Source organism: Pristis pectinata, chromosome 19, assembly GCF_009764475.1.
Source record: "Pristis pectinata isolate sPriPec2 chromosome 19, sPriPec2.1.pri, whole genome shotgun sequence".
Lineage (NCBI taxonomy): Eukaryota > Metazoa > Chordata > Chondrichthyes > Rhinopristiformes > Pristidae > Pristis > Pristis pectinata.
This window is the reverse complement of record NC_067423.1, coordinates 30,435,874-30,453,554: the sequence shown is the minus strand read 5'-3', so window position 1 is coordinate 30,453,554 and position 17,681 is coordinate 30,435,874. Positions and strand designations below refer to the sequence as shown.

General features: G+C 36.2%; 1 protein-coding gene across 3 annotated transcripts in view; it reads left to right on the top strand.

The window, feature by feature from the left end:
• LOC127580358 (T-complex protein 11-like protein 2) overlaps positions 1-16,382 on the top strand; it is a 41,714-nt gene extending 25,332 nt beyond the window's left edge. For 2 of the 3 annotated variants that reach the window (XM_052033706.1, XM_052033704.1), the window contains exons 4-10: positions 5,143-5,263; positions 6,066-6,286; positions 6,495-6,631; positions 7,365-7,555; positions 9,811-9,992; positions 11,882-12,054; positions 13,363-16,382. In XM_052033706.1, coding sequence (XP_051889666.1) covers positions 5,143-5,263; positions 6,066-6,286; positions 6,495-6,631; positions 7,365-7,555; positions 9,811-9,992; positions 11,882-12,054; positions 13,363-13,604 — 1,267 coding nt within the window. In that variant the 3' untranslated portion in view covers positions 13,605-16,382. The remainder of the gene's footprint in view (positions 1-5,142; positions 5,264-6,065; positions 6,287-6,494; positions 6,632-7,364; positions 7,556-9,810; positions 9,993-11,881; positions 12,055-13,362) is intronic. The other variant, XM_052033705.1, reaches the window with a different exon arrangement.
• The last annotated feature ends 1,299 nt before the right edge of the window (positions 16,383-17,681 follow it).

The window sequence follows — 17,681 nt, the reverse complement described above, 5'->3', positions numbered from 1 at the left end:
CACTGGCAGGCATATTCTAAAATGATACAACGTACTCTGGTCACTTGACATCTGAGTTTGGGATGTCATATCATTCAGCGATTGACTACATAAGATCACAGCTTGCAGAAATGACACCTTATGTCATTTTGTACAGCAAAAAACGATAAAGAATAATTTTTATGAAAAAAAAATCCTAGTTTTTGTTTTAGAAAGTAATGACCTTTTGAAGGGTAAACTTTGCTGGTAATACTTAAATTTGAATAAAGCCTGTTTCATTTGATTTAATTTTTTTTAAAGCGTGTCAAGTATAAACCTAAATCTAACAACTTGCACTAGAAACCAGTTTGGTTTTTTGTTTAGATTTTCCAATGATGCAGTTCAGCAGGTTAAAAATTAAATGAAAAGGTACACTTGTATTTTTCTATCTCTTTGAAAACCAAAAAATAATGGCCAAATCAAGATTTGACATAATGGTGCTTAAAATCCAGATGCATGTTACCAGCCTTGGGCTCTTTTATCTCCTGAATTTGGGCAGTGAGAAATGAATCTCCCAACATCAAAACAAAGATCACAAGAGTTAGGTGGAGGATGTATGTGTCATTGTCTGAGTCGCCAAGACCTCTTCATCTGCAAGTCAGCAGCATAATTGAATGCACCCCTCTCATGTACATGTGTAAGACCAGTAAATAACTCATATCCTCATACAATTCGGAAGAAAACAGTTTGCTTGATTGGTGTACAATAACTAACATCCACCTCCCATCAGTAGGACACAATGTAATTACACAAAATGTAATGCACTAAATCAATAGGCTTACATTGAAAATACCTCCCTATCACATAGCTTCAACCAGCAAGGACAACATCACCTTGTAAAATCATCAGCAGAACAACATCTGCGAGATCCCTTGATTCCTTCAATACTTCTTCCAAGAGATGCAAAAGGTGAAGTATAGGTTGAGCATGAGGAATCAAATTGGAATAAAAGTTATGGACACAAATTAGTGAGAGGCTGCTTTGGACTTTCTGGGATCCAGAGTTTATGCTGACAATTGCTACAGATCGGTGTAAACATTTTGCCATTGATCTCGTTGCTTTCATTGTCATTTTATACTGTTCCGAGATTTATTGGCAGTCTTATTGCATTTGCTACGTGTTATGACCTCCTGTTTGTTAATCTACTATCTGAGCCACTACGTAGCCACTGTTTGTTCCTGTAGGGATTGATTAAGACTATTATCAGGAGGATAGTTGACTGTATTTGCAGTATGTTGAAGGCCAATGTTTCTACTGTCATTCCTTCTTATAGAAGCTTACTCAAACAATTATTGCTTGGTATAAAGCCAGCAGACACTAAGGATTAAATGTCTCTTCTTTCTGATGACCATTTTGGGCTCAGTTGGTAGATAAACATGATACATTCCCTGCAACATTCTTCTGACATGCAGCTGGGTATCCATAAGGCTACAATCATTAGAATTAAATGAATAACAAGAGAACACTTCCCTCTGTTGTGGGATTATGACCAGTGGCGTTTTTGTTTCTTTTGGTTTGAATACCATTGATAAAATTGTGCGAATGCTGTTGAGATAATTGGTCCTAATTACCAAGAGGATATTGAATTAATTACAATGTTGGGTCTGAATCATACTTCGATTTGTGTATCCTTTTAACTATATGCCATTCCCCAGCTCCTGTTGCAGCTTCTCCTTGCATCAGTGCACTTTCACTCTTTGGGGCATATCCCAAGATTATAACACTAACAAACTTCTTAATTTCATTAAACTTCACTTTGTTTTCACCTAATGAGCACAATATCACTGGAGACAGGCTGGTTACTATTTTTAGTACTATCAATTATTCTTTTTAGGCCTGACCAGCTTTTCATAAATCTAGAATAAGAAAATAAAATGTACTGTGCTGATATAGGCGATCTGAAACTGCTGGTGAAATCAATCAATTGCCTTGGAATCTAATGGAATTTAATTGATGTGAAATGTTGAACCTTTCACTCTCCATAGGTAATGCCAAGCCTGCTTAACATTTCAAGTATCTTCTGATTTTAATAATGATCATTGGATTTGTTTCATTTATTTCAAGTTTTTAATATGCTTACATCTCCTCTTTGTAAGACAGATCCAGTTCCTTTCTTCTATGGCATTTTAATAGTCTATAAGTCAGATCAAGTCTTGTATTGTAAAATTGAAACTTTTTTAAACAAACTTGTTACAATAAAGGACACAGTACAAATCAAATTGCAAATTAGTTGTTTACATACCGAGAATTTGCTTTATAACAACATTTTCCAGTTACTTGCCATTTAGTAAAATCTGTGTTTCTGTCTTCTTTTCAGTGAATAGTTTGACATTTTTACACATTTATAATCCATAAACCACCTTCTTGTCACTTACTTAACCTGGCATCTCTTTTTGCAGACTCTGTGTCTTCCTTGGAACTTCCTTTGCCACTTAGCTTTAATTCATCAACAAATCTAGAATTGCTATGCTCCTGTCTTTCCATCAATGTCTTTAATATGGATTTCTTTTTTGATTCAGTGGTTGTGGGCTTCACAGGCTGAGGCATCATTTAATTGCCCACCCTTAACCTGGTGCTGGTATTCTCGTGCTTTTGCTGTCCTTCTAGGTGATAGAGGTTGTGGGTTTGGAAGGAGTCTTGGTGAGTTGCTATAGTGCATCCTGTAGATGATACAAACTTCTGCTACTGTGCGCTGGTGGTGGAGTGAGTGAATGGTTATGGATGGGGTGCCTATCAAGTGGGCTGCTATAACCTGTATTCTTGAGTGTTGCTGAAGCTGCACTCATCCAGGCAAGTGGAGAGTATTCCATCACACTCCTGACTTGAGCCTTGTAGATGGTGTACTGGCTTTGGGAGAATTCCTAGCCTCTGACCTGCTCTTGAAGCCACATTGTGTATATGGCTACTCCCTGTTCAGTTTCTGGTCAATAGTAACCCCCAGGATATTGATAGTGGGGGATTCAGTGATGGTAATGCTATTGAATTTCAGGGAGTGATAGCTGGATTTTCTCTTGTTAGATATCACCATTGCCTAGCACTTGTATGTGGCAAATGCTACTTGGCACCTATCAGCCCAGGCCTGGATATTGTCCAGGTTTTGCTGCATTTGGATACAGACTACTTCATTATCTGAGGAGTTGTGAATGGTGCTGAACATTGTGCAATCATCCGCGAACATCCCTACTTACCTTATTGAAAGAAGGTCATTGATGAAGCAGCTGAATATGGTTGGGCCTCAGACGATACCCTGAGGAACTCTTGCAGAGATTTCCTATGACTGATGTGATTGACCTCCAACCACCAGAACCTTTTTCCTTTGTGTTGGGTATAATTCCAACCAGTGGAAGGTTTTCTCCCCGATTCCCATTGACTCCAGTTTGGCCTGGGCTTCTTGTTGCCATATTCAATCAAATGCTGCCTTGATGTCAAGGACAGTTACTGTCACTTCACCTCTGAAGTTCAGCTCTTTTGTCCATGATTGGATTTGTCCTGCTTATGGACAAGACTTATTTGGGCAATTTTGCAAATTGTAGCTGTAACGGAACAACTTGGTCAAGGCCACAGCAAGTTCTGGAGCACAAGTCTTCAGTACTATTGCTGGAATGTTGTTAGGGCCCACAGCCCAAACTTTCCTGCATCCTCACCACAAAATTCAGTGTCAGAAGTTTGCAAAGGAACATCTAAACAAGCCTGATGCATTTTGGAAACAAGTCCTGTGGACTGATGAAGTTAAAATAGAACTTTTTGGCGGCAATGAGCAAAGGTATGTTTGGAGAAAAAATGGTGCAGAATTTCATGAAAAGAACACCTCTCCAACTGTTAAGCACAGGGGATCGATCATGCTTTGGGCTTGTGTTGCAGCCAGTGGCACGGGGAACATTTCACTGGTAGAGGGAAGAATGAATTCAATTAAATACCAGCAAATTCTGGAAGCAAACATCACACCGTCTGTTTTAAAAAAAAAAGCTGAAGATGAAAAGAGGATGGTTTCTACAACAGGATAATGATCCTAAACACACCTCAAAATCCACAGTGGACTACCTCAAAAGGCACAAGCTGAAGGTTTTGCCGTGGCCTTCACAGTCCCTGGACCTAAATATCATCGTAAATCTGTGGATAGACCTCAAAAGAGCAGTGCATGCAAGACGGCCCAAGAATCTCTCAGAACTAGAAGCCTTTTGCAAGGAAGAATGGGCAAAAATCCACCAAACAAGAATTGAAAGACTCTTAGCTGGCTACAGAAAGCATTTACAAGCTGTGCTACTTGCCAAAGGGGGGTGTTACTAAGTACTGACCATGCAGGGTGCCCAAACTTTTGCTTCAGGCCCTTTTTTTGTTATTTTGAACTATTTCCTTTTTTGTTATTTTGAAACTGTAAAAGATGGAAGTAAGAAAGTAATCTTGCTTAAAGTATTAAAGAGATGTGTCATCTTTAACTTTATGCCTTTTGGAAATCAGGTCATCTTTTACTTGCTTAGCTATTCACAGTAGCAGACATTTTGGCCAGGCATGCCCAAACTTTTGCATGGCACTGTATATGGAACAGGATCTTGCTAAATTGATTAGTGGGTAATAATTTCTTACCATAGGGTGTTATTTCACATGATTACAGGCACATTGTGCCCCATGATACTTGAAAATGTAATACTGTGTGCCTGACTATTGCAGAGAAAAGATATGCACTACTGAAAATTTTCTTTTAAAAATTCTCTAATTATCTTCTCTTGCTGGGCTGCAATTTTCTGCTATTTTAAGGTATTTTTGTTTACTTTCTGAAATCAGTTTCCATTTCTGCTTTTGACTAGCATCTGTTTACTCTTCATTATTACTTAATGCAGCTGAAAGTGGGAAGTGAGAAAGTATGCATGTGCACACACCTCATGTTGTGCACACCACCCACACTGCACACATGATACACACTATAGGCAGTGTGGATTGGCGCTAGATGGTATTCTGTATTGGTCTAATCCAATTTCTCGGCCAGTCTCTATTTTTGTTTTGTGTAGCTTCTATTGTGACTATTACAGCCTTGTGTACCTTTACTACAGCCCCCAAAATATTTGAATTTTAGAATTGAATAATTAAATGTTAACTAATTTACCCAGGACTATATTCTGTGTACAGTTTACAGAGGAGAGTTAAAGAAATAGTTCACAGAGCATTCTGGGACTGCTTGGAGGCTCAGCTGAACAAGAAGCCACCTGAATATGATCATGCCCTCTTGCTTTTGGGAGAAATTAAAGAGGTAAAACACTGTCTCTTTCATTTCCTTCAGATCATCATATAGGGTATGCCTTCTGGCTATAATTGGTCAGGGGAGTTGTCCAGTTTCAAAGAAAAGTGATTTTAAATAAGTGTTTTTCTGTGGATAGTTTTGATAGGAAAATGACTGCTGCATTGAAGAGTATTATCTGCAATATGTTTGTTACTTAACATTTCCTTGTATCTAATTGAGGTATTCACTTTGGAATAGTTAGTTTTTTAAGTTTCAAACATAAGTGGTTCTGGCATTACTTCTGATAGCTATTTCCCTGATCTAATTTTCTTGTTCAGTTCAACAAGAAAAATAATTTGCTAGTAGTTTAAAAGATAAAGTATAACTAGTTATACCAAGTGATAAGGCATTGAGAATAAGATATGGATGGTAACTTGATCCTTTGCTATCCAATGTGATGAAGCAGTTTGACGTGTTGCCCCTGTTTTTCAGAAACCCCTTCTGTTTTTTTCAAGTCTTTCTTTTTGACCTCCTACTCCTTATTACAATTCCATGACATTAACATTAATCCTTAGCCATTTAATGCCATCATCACCCATTTGACATGTAGTTGGCATGCTTTCATTTTGTTTCTTCCTAACATTTTTAGAAATTTTTCATCCTGTACAATTTAGTTTTAGGATTACAAACAACTACACTCAGTTCAAGTGAGGGGGATAAATGTTGAAAATGCCATTACAAAATTATCTTAAAAATGTAACACCAGTGAATACGATGTTCAGACACTAAACACAGGCTCATTAATTTACGTAACTATTTTTCTTCTTATTAGATACTGCTCTCATTTTTGATACCTGGCCAAAATAGACTTCGAAACCAGATCTCTGAGGTCCTTGATTTGGATCTAATTCAACAACAGGCTGAACACAATGCTATTGACATTCATAAACTGGCTGACTATATAATCACATTAATGGGCAAGTTTTGTGCCCCAGTTCGGGATGATGAAGTAAAAAAATTAAAATCGGTTACGGAAATAGTGCCACTGTTCAGGTAAATAAGTTTTCTTCATAGAGAGGAGTGAAAGTTACAAACTGCTACCTAAGGTTTTTTGAGTTTAATTTAGACACTGAAATATTTCTCTTTATAATTAGTTGGTTTTAAAATGAGGACAAATCCTTTATGCATTTGTCAACATAACATTGTTTATTCTTACATTTCACCAGTGAAACTTTTAATGAGGTTTTTATTTCTTCATTAGAGAGATATTTCGTGTCCTTGATTTGATGACTATGGATATGGTCAACTTCACCATTCAATATATTCGGCCACACATTCAACAATGTTCTGTAGATTATGAACGAAGCAAATTTCAAGATTTTCTCAACAAACAGCCCAGTAAGTTTGATAGATTTGTGATGATTAAGTGCATAATCACTTTTATTTTCAAATCTGTAGGTCGGAAGGTTCACTGTTTATTCTTTTCTCAATGGCCATTGCACAGTCATTGTAGAATTAATATTCCATTGTCTGGGAGGTTGAGCAGAAATTTATATGAATGGAATTCTGATGCAGCTGAATTCATTTTGGTAGCAAGACATTTGATGTTGCTCTCCGGTGGAATGCAACTCAGTTTTTATGTTAATCTTGAGGAATGTAGAACGATATTAGAAACATCTCGGGGCTTATCAGTTGATAATCCTCTGAAATGCTATGAAATAGTTTCCGTGCCACAAGGAGGCAGGGATGCCAGTACCAGGTTTGAATAATGAAGGCATGGGATACAAGGAAATTGAGGAAATTTTGTTTAGGGACTAAGCAATCATTATTCTGAAACTTTTAATCAACAACGGCCAATAATGGGGTTAGTTCTAATAATGTGTAATGTAAGTGAATTTTCTTGAATGGTTATTTCTTTAGTTTGTGCTTTTTGCTCATGCATTGCAGTAGCCCAGTAAAGATGGTTCCATCCTTATCCCATTTTAATGAAAATGGCTGTTCTGTCTGTGAATTTGGAGTAATCTCTATGTCAGAAGATGTCTATCTTTGTAGCAAATTAACATATTTGTAATGAGCCTTACTGGAGGATTGCATATAACTCTTGGATAAACATGAATGTTTCTGTTTGTAGATGCCCTTGATCACACGACTCAGTGGCTAAAGGAGTCTATTGCTGAAGTTTCAGCCTTGGGGCTCTCCTCAGACTCATCATCCTCTGCCACCAATGGGAGTTCCAGTCTTTCTCTAAGCCCATCTTCTGTGCTAAACAATGGTTATTTGAAATTATTGCAGTGGAATTATGACAATAAGCCAGTACCTGAGGTAAATTTGTATATAAAGGAGATCTTTTTTCCAAGTTGTATCAAGCAAGAATTTGGAGAAATGGGGATCTCTGACTTGTTCCAACTAAGACCCTTTAGGGTCTATTGATTTAGGCGTGGATAAGAGTTAATGGAGGATTTTAATTTAATTGTATGCCCAAAGGTTGTATTGGGAAGGAAAATGGGGTTTCCCTTTGAATGTATCTATTACCACTACTGGTTGCAGAAATTACAAGACGTACACATGATTTTGTTTTAATTTTTCAAAGGGAAAGAATCTGAGAATCGATCATCATTAAAGGATTTTAATTTCCTCAGCCCAAGAATAACTACACAGAATCAGCTGGCATTACAGAATATATTTTCAACCTTTTGGTACCACAGGAATAAGACTTTCTTCACTGAGGTTCCCAGTTTTGAAATTTTCTTTGATCTCATAGCACAGCTTCTGTGTCCTCTTCTGTTCATTAGGATATGGGATGAATTTGAAGAGTCTTGACGGAAATGTACCAAGTATTTCTTTTGTTCGCCCAGTATGATTTGTAATAAAAAAACAATTGAAAGGAGGAATATTACAACTGAAGCTACTCCAATCTGGACATTTTATACCCTCAGCTTATTTGTACAATGTAAACTAAAACGGGCAATTTGAAGGAAATCTGTTTCCTTTCCACTGGAAGCAACTTTGTAAATCTGCTTTCTTAAAGAAAGGAACAGCTATTTAGCTGTTCTATCTATGCCTGTTGTAATACAAAGCTTTTCATTACATTTTTCTACTTGTAATAATGGTGACTGCACTTAAGAAAGATGGATACTTGAACTGCAGGAAACTTATTTTTTTGACACATGACTTTTTAAAAAAATGTATAATTGAAGATGGTTTGCCTTTTTATGTATGGAATAGCAAAGCATTAACTAACAACACCAAAGATCTGGCCTCTAGTTAGTTCATAGGGGAGCAATAATTCTTGCTCCTCAATACTTTTTTAATCTTTGTGATCCATTTTGTCTCTTTAAATTTGTGATAACATTATGCTTACCACAGTATCATTCAATCTGAATGTGTCAGATATAATGAAAGAGCTTCCTGACCTATTTGCTACAATTTTCTGGGACATAGTTATTGACAATTCCTTTGCTGTCCCTCCATCCAAAATTTTTTTTATTATCCTTGGTATTTGGAATTCTAAAGCCCAAACATAGAGTAAGCCTGTCAGATTTTGTGGCAGGTCTCCGGGAAGTGAACTGCACGTAATCACATTTTGTCTTCTGAGTGTAAGACTAACATCTGAAAAAGTAGCAGTTGGATAGAAATTAAAGATGAGTAGAGAAGATCAGGATAATGAAGCAGCAGAGTAGAAAGCTGTACTAGGCAGCAACCCAATGGGAAGGGAGCTGCAGAAGAACCAGAAATCTGGCTCTGAAGCAGACCTGCTACTGTGGTTCCCTCGGGGATGAAACCTAGATAATGGAATAATGAGTTTGATGTTTGTGTAATGGATTCATAAGAATTATAATGTAATAAGGCTTTGAAAGATGTAATGATTTATATTTAAATATTGCTTAATTTCCCAAATTGATATTTTCAAAATCAGTCATTATCAATTTTCTTGAATTATGCTTTGTGCCTCTGTGCACAAAACATGGTATTCAAAAACATTTTTTACATTTTTTTCTGTAATAAAGGAATGAGTCATTGTTGACTTTTCACTCTTTTGTTTCTCTAACATTATAAAATCACTTGTCATTGTTTAAGAGGATCAAGTGAACTGCTTCCAGCACTCTGCAGCCGTATGGAGTATCCAAAAGTTGTATACAAAGAAACATGATGTCTAACTTGCTTAGTATTTCCAGCATTTTCTGCTTTTCGATGTGAAAGGTTTGTAAACCTTTGTGGACCACTCTGCCCTTGGTGAACTCTGAATGTTGTCTTTATGGGAATCATGGACTTTGACCCATATCCTAACAATTAATGGCATGGTGTGTGATACTGTGGACTTGCCTTTCATAGCAAATGTTTTGTTACTGTCAGTTTACAGTGGAAGAAGGCCTTGGGCATCCTTGGTAAAGGACACAGTTAATGTAAAAGTGTATACACACTTCAAATTATTTGCCATTGTGGCAAAATGCAGCCCCTAGATAAATAGGAAGAACTAATGTAGTGGGAGAACATCTTTTGTAGAATCACCTAGTCATGGAACCTAATTGCATCAAAATGTTTAGGCTTGTACTATTGAAATTATATTTCTTTTTCAGACTCTTTTGACCGATCAATCACGTCTCCAAAAACTACAGCAAAGACTTAACCAGCAAAGACTTGTAGCCTATCTGATGCTGATCATCTGCAACATTGGGGGGGCAACTCTCTCAAGCCTACCAGACTTTTGTGACAAAGTAAAGCGAGTTATAATTGTCTTACTTGAAGGCATGAATGACAAGTAAGTTTGATTTCCTTTCCTTTTCCTAAAGTTGTAATTGTTTTTGGAATTTGAGGTACTAAAGTTGCCACCATCAGCAAGTAGTACTAATTTATCAGGTTAAAGTTGGGGATGCTTGCATACTATTGAGATGAAATTCTGAGATGGCTATCAGCCATTTTCAGATTTGCATTTCCTTGAATTTTTAATCATAAATGCAGGAAATCTAGGCTGAGATGAGGCAGTGTAGTGCGTTATCACAAAATTTCATAAAGAGAAAGATTTGGATCACTTCTAACCTCGCGAGAATGAAATTTGCTTTTATTATTGCCATCTGGCCAATAAGTGACTCCTTAGTGGACTCTAATCTTGGACTCTGAACTGTTCAATAGTGTTTGGGGATGAGCAATAAATGCCAGTCTTGCCATTGATATCTATTTCTAATGAACAAATAAACTAAAAAGAAATGTGATTTTTTTCTTTTCCTTTCAAATATCCATCTGATCCTCTTTTGAAAGTTGCTATTAAATCTACTTCTACCATCCTTTCGGGCAATAGCATTTTAAAATGCTTCATCGTGTTAAAACAAAACAGCTGAGAGAATTGGGAGGTGCACAGCACCAGCTAGGGAATGACTTTGTCTCCATTATTTATCATCTTCATGCTCTTTTGCAGCTAAATGCATGCAATCAATAGTTTGGTATTGGAGTTGTGTTCCCAAAAGCTGCATTTTCATGCTCCCTTGTGAACTAACCAGTTTGATTTTAATTGGTGTCTGAATGATTGGGTTGGGGGTGGGGTAATATCCTTGTATCCAGCTGCTTAATGTAATCAAACAAAATAAATTTGAAAAGTATGAAGCAGATTTGAGAAAAAATTATTCATTAAAATGAAGACATTTCGCAATATGGTGTTCCTAATATTATATTGAGCATGTACTTTGATTGCTGCTCCACAAAAGGCTTGCAAAAGAGGCCCCAAATTTTGAAACTGAGGATGCATTTAAATGACTGTCGTAGACTGAGGCCTAATGCAAGCCTAGGTTACATAAGAAGAGGACCTTTGGGTATGACATGTTCTGTATGTTGTTTAAAAAGGAATCCCTTGGGTTTCCAATGAACACTTTTTTTTGTGTATATTTCTTTAAGATTAAATTTCACATGGTGAGAGGTGCTCTAATTCTGCATGTGAATTTGTATGCACAGCTTGCTTTTGGCCAATGGTAGTTTAAATAAGGTTCTGTCTGATTAGAACCATACCAACATCTATTGCTTCAGTATAATAAGCAATTTACAACCTATTTAAATTCTCGCTTCTACATTTTTCTGTTCATAAGATTTCTTTTTATCACAATTCTGATGTTGTCTTCTTCCTTTGTCTAAATTCTCCAGTTATGTCAGCATGTAGCCATGCAAATTGTCATATTCCTAAACAACTCCCCAACAGCACCACAGCTATTTTGTAATCCTGCTGCTCAGCCAGTTTTGCAGACAAGCTTCCATACTTCAATGCTTGTGATCTAAATTGTTGTAGATTATACCATTTAAACAATGAAAGTCTAAAAGCATTGGATAAAAATAAGGACCAAATACGGTGCTAGTGAGACAGCATCTGGAATGGTGTGGTCTCACCTCCCTACCTAAAGAAGGGTATAACTGTGATGCACAACAGCCTAGCAATTGAGTGTATGTTCTATGAGGAAGAGTAAGCAAACTGGGCCTGAACGCTCAATTATTTGGCTAAATTATATTTGCTTGCCTTCTTTCGATAATTCTCTGGTCTTTATAACTCACCTTCACTAATTTTAGCCTGACTTTCTGTTCACTACACCATTTGAAAATAATTTATTCATTTTGATACCCATTTTGATACTAATTTGACTGTTTTTCTTTATTGGTAATACTGTGAAGAAATTTCAACCTTGAAGAAACACTTAAAACCATAAGTGTAAAGGTTTGTTCTGAAATAAACCAAGCCTTACTTGAACGTGGTTACCCTGTGCTTAACAATGAAAGTAAAGCAAACCTCACAGGACAAATCTGCAACATTAAGCAAGAAGGAAATCCTGTCCGCACCTTAATCAGTAAGTGGAATATTTGGATTCTCCACGCATAAAATTGCTGCTTCCTATTTACAGTATATGAAATAATTGAAGATTTTTTATATGAAATTTTAAGAATGACTTTTCCCTCCCACCCAGCCTAAGTTGATTATGTTCCAGTGTTAATGGAAGTATATAAGGTAACAGATATGAAAAATAAAACAGGTTTGTGCAACGTTTGTCAATTTCAGTAAGACTTCTGGCTTGACTCATAGATTACATTTAGGTAATGTCATCTCTGGTCTTTGAGTTCAGATCTATACCCTGTTCTCAAAAGGCAACTCTTCACAGTAGCAATCAGGAAACACTCCATTAAAATTGAAGACAACAAATTGATTCATGGTGGTGCCAGCTTGAAAAGTTATCTGAGCAGTCTCAGTCTTCAGTCCCAGAATCATGCACATTTTCCCTTTTTATAATCAGTTTATCCAGTTCTCTTAATATTTGTTTTGGAATTCACTTCCACCATAATAAGGCACAGTGGTCCAAATAAAATGGTTCCAATTTAAACAATGAAATTTCCTTATCTTCCCTTGGGTTCTTGCACCAATTACTGTAAATCTCTGTCGTCTGGTTTCAACAGCAGAAGGTAAAGAAACCAGTGATTTCTGATTTATCAACCTCCTTAATGATTTTAAACACCATTCTTTAAATGGCACCTTAACCTTCTCACTTACCTGAAAGAATTTGATGAACTTTAATTAAATCAAAGCAATTACTTGCACCGTACTAACTGTCTGATAAACATTAGAACCATTTTCCTCACTTGTTTATGGCTTTCCAAGGTTATTGTGGATATTAGTGACAGCAACTGCACAAAGTACAGCATATAATTAATTTCTTTAAAAAAAAAATCCAAGTGATTCATTCTTTGACACCCAGGAGTTGTAGGTGTTGGAGAGGGAAATATCTATGCTAGAATATGAGGAACAAATGCCCAAATGTGGGTACCATTAGGGACAGTCAAAGTAACTGTTTTGGGTGCATTAGTTAGGACAGCAAGCAACTGTGTGTTCAAATGCAGATAGGATGGAAACTGAAAATTTTGATCCTACAAGTTTTTCTGACTTTGTATGTAGATTTTTTTGTTTTGTATATAGTACAATATTTTAAAGACATCTGATGGATTGGGTGATGAGAAGAAAGAGATGGATTGTGAGAGGGGAGATGTGCAAAATTTAGTTCCACAGTTTTGAGAGTTTCTGCTTGTATGCTTACTTGTAAAAGTGAGGTGAAATTGTGACCCATCAGGACTTTTTAGCCTTTTAATGTGAATATTTTAATTTTCAGATAATCGGATTGAACTATACATGAGAAATTTGCTCAATGTAGAGAATCAGCAGAAGACTGTATCTGTTGTTTTGGGAGGTCTGGAACCCATTCAGGCTGAACTGGAAGAGATTGGATCCCAGTATGTCTGTATTATTAAATACAACAGGCAGGTGTATGGGCCATTTTACTCTGGCATTCTGCGAAAATTGCTATTCAGTAATCTTGCATCAGCAGGCACAACAGCATCGTATTCTCCTTGAAAGGAGACGGTTAATAAAAGGGAGCACGCCTGTTTTGGTTTGTAGTGTTTTATAGTGCATCTTCGTACATTGACTGTATTGAATGGTGTTATCTGCATATTACTTAAATATATTTGGCTAATTGCAAATATATAACATTTACTATTCTTCAGCAAAGCCACCAAATTATAGAAATTTATTTAATAAAATCATTTGAGCCTAAATTTATACATTTGTATTTGTACTAAGTAAATCTGGCCTTGTTCAGTATTTTTAAATTGGCCATCACTATTAACTCATACGTGATTATAAAATTGTTTAGTATTTTTCTATTAAGAATCAAAACACTTTTTTTGGTAAGTATGTTAATGCCCTGTTATGTTATGCCAATCATAAAACAGTGTTCATAAAAGCCAAAAATAAGCATCACTTTGGTCCAGTGACACAAAGGAAAAAGCCAATGGAATCAGTTTTAATTTTCTGAAGCTGTATCGGATTGGTTGCAACCTTAGTTGTACACAAGAACAAAAAAAAATTAAACTTTAATTGTCTTGCTCTTGAGAAAAATCCAACAATAAGATGTCCTTTGGAGTCTAAGACCATTCTGAAAACTGCTTTTCATACATTCACACTCACCCAGGCCCCCCTCCAAAAATCTTTAACATATTTTGAGTGATCTTTGGTGAATTGCTGATTGCATGTCAGGCAGCTATGGAATTAAAGGGTTGAGAAATTATTAAAGAGCTTTTAAATTATATTTGCACAATAACAACAGAATTTAAGTCTCCATTGTCTTATTTAAATTCCTTCAGTCAGGTTACTCTTTCATTAGTGTTGAAATGGCTCTTATCAAAGTTATGTGATGACAAGAAAGCATGAATTTACAGAGCATCGTTAATGCAATAAAATACCCCAAGACACTTATCAGGAAAATTATCTAAAAAATTGACATTGAGCCATATGGAAGAAATTGGGATAGACGACAAAGCTTTGTCAAAGGTATTTAAAAAGAGATTTGAAATGGGTGAAGCAGAAATCCTGGAAGGATTTGAAAATGAGAATTTTAAAAATGAAAGCATTGCATAATCAGCAGGTCAAGCACAAAGGTCGTGTAAGTGAGGGTTAACATCCCCAGCTTTGCAATACTTTTGAGATATCGGCACTCTTATTCTATTAAGGTCTAAGCTCTGACATTCTCTCACCAGACCTCTCTGCTTATGTGTTTTTCTCCTTTTATAACATTCCATAAGCTCTTCCCACAAGCTTTTGATCACTGGCCCTAATATCTATGTATGGCTCAGTGTCAAATTTTGTTTTGATAATGCTTCTATTAGTCAGCTTAGGACATTTTACTAAATTACATTTGTAATATAACTTTGCTGTGGGAAGGTTGCTTAAAGTATCTCCAGCAAAACCTCACTGTGCAAGTTGCGTTTATTCATTGACCTTCAATTTAACATTTTCTTTTTTTTGTATCTGGGGTGTAGTGTTATGTCATCAGCAGCCCATGTATCTGGATTTTTGCAAGCATTTTACTATCATTAGAAACTTGAAATTAGTTTCAACATATAAAAGTGGTGCTAATTGTTAGTTGTATTTGTTTTGGGTTTGTTGTGTAATCTTTTATTCTGGATATATGGTGTCTAGTTTACTTTGCATGGAACAGGACATGTAATCCAATTGATGACTTAGTATCTAGTGCCATACCCTTGCTGTAAATGCATTTTCTTTTCAGCAGATTGGTGCATGGTTCCTTGAATTTGTTAAACATGAGACCCAAGCATGTTGGAACAGTATTTTGCACATGTATATCTTGTTATTTGCGTTGCAGGCTTTTGACTTGCACTGGTACTATGTTTAGTGTTAACTGACATGAGTAGTAGTTCTTAAATCAAAAGCATTAATAAGTAATTTTACAGTGGCAGGCTTACAACCAATAATGTTTTTTCAGTTTTAGCTATTGAAGTACCTAATTGATAGGAAATTTGAGGAATACTTTCTGCTATTCATCTGTGGCTTTTCTTAGGTATCTTTTTCCAAGGTAATGCACAATGTGTGTGTTTCTATCCCCATACATACTATTCTATTCATTGAACTTCATGAGTGGGTAGAGATTCTTGTGCTACACAGGTTAAAAATCAATTTAGATCGTTATTTCATTTTGTATGGGACAGATTTGCAGCTTTACTGCTTGGAAGTTAAGCATCAGCTTTCTGGAATGTAGAGATTAAAATTGGGCTGCATGATTGAATGTTTGTATTCGAACAACTTTTAATTTTGTTGAGCATTGTCAGCATTCAGAGATACCTGCCCAGTTTTTATGCTCTATCCTTTATCCAACAAATAACCCAAAAGAGCAATATATGTTCTGAAGGCTTGAAACCAGCCCTTAGTAATCTACTAATGTGTAAAATAGTGGGGGGGAAAAAGCCAATGATGTGCTTTGTTTGTCATGTTCCAGACTTCCTCCACTTTTATAGTTCAGTGCTCCTGTAGATTTATCCATTGTTGCTCATTTGAAGCTGGGGATATTCTGAGTGATGGTTATATTTGTATTAGTAATGTAAGACATGTTCAATCTAAAGGATACCATGTGATTGATTGTGGGGAGGAAAGTTACTGTTGAACCTTGGCCAAATTGAGAATAAAAATACAACTAATTCCAAACCTCTGTGTGAATGCAAGGGAGGAAAGTTTTGTTGCTACTGTCATCTTAATTGCCATATTTCAACTCTCATTCTGGATCTGTATTTTAAAAGAAAGTCTAAGTTTCAAGTTTTGTACAATAAAAACCTGAATTAAGTCCTTGTCTTTCTTTCAAAGATTTCAGCATCTTGAAAACAGCTTTCTTGCCGATTTTTAAAATATAGTTAGATGAGGGGATTTTGTATTTTCTACATTGTACCTAATTCATAGAGTTAATCTTTGCTACTTTTATTTGGTGGCAAAGATTGTTTAGAGTACATATGATGGCCATGTAACCAACAGTACTTACACAAATCTATTTGCAATTTATCTCCTCTTATGATGGGACAATGGACATACACCAACTAAGTAAAATCTGGCTTATTTATATTAACTGTTTAATTATTATAGCATCTAAACTATTATTTAACAGAGCAGGAAGACACAAAAGGTATTATTCATCAATAATAGCATGAACACTATTTATAGCCTACTGTTTAGAGTACATATGGTCTTTCTCAAAAACATTTCAATGGGAGTAGAGATCTCCATTCATATTTAAGCTCATCTTAATTCTGGTCAGCAGTGGGTAGTGGAAACCTTTCAAAGGGAGATCCACGTGCATACTTAATGAAATTGTGGCTCAACAAGTGGAATGTCATTAGATTTTCTTCCTAGTAAATCATTACCGGTTACAACACCGATCAATCTTTTTGTACTGTCTGTTATTTTATTAAAAATGTAATGCAGTAAAACCAGAGTTTCATTTAGGAAGGCTCCCACAAAATTTCAAAATGCATTTATAAAAACATAAGAAATTACACAAGTGCCAAGAAACCAAATAAATTAAAGGAACCACAGATTTTACTGTGTTTTTATCTAAATTAGTAAAAGATATGCTTGAACAATTACTTGTGCTAGAGATGTTCAATTCTCCAAAGCTTCTACTGTGAAATTTCAGAAAATGGGCAATGAATGGGGGGGTAGTGCACATGCTCCCTGTCTACAGCAATGGTGCTGAAGTTGAGAGGGTTGAGAGCTTCAAGTTCCAAGGAGCGAACGTCACCAATAGCCTGTCTTGGTCCAAAAACATAGATGACAAGGCCAAGAGAACTTACTAGTGTCTCTACTGCCTCAGAAGGCTGAAGAAATTTGGCACATCCCTATCGACCCTCACCAATCTTTATTGATGCATCATAGAAAGCATCCTATCTAGATGCATCACAGCTTGCTAAGGCAACTGCTCTGCCCATGACTGCAAAAAACTGCAGAGAGTTGTGGACACAGCATATCAAAGAAACCAGCCTCCCCTCCATAGATTCTACACGTCTCCCCTTAGTGCAGCAGACAGCATAATCAAAGACCCCATACATTCTTTCTTTTCCCCTCTGCCATCGGGCAGAAGATACAAAA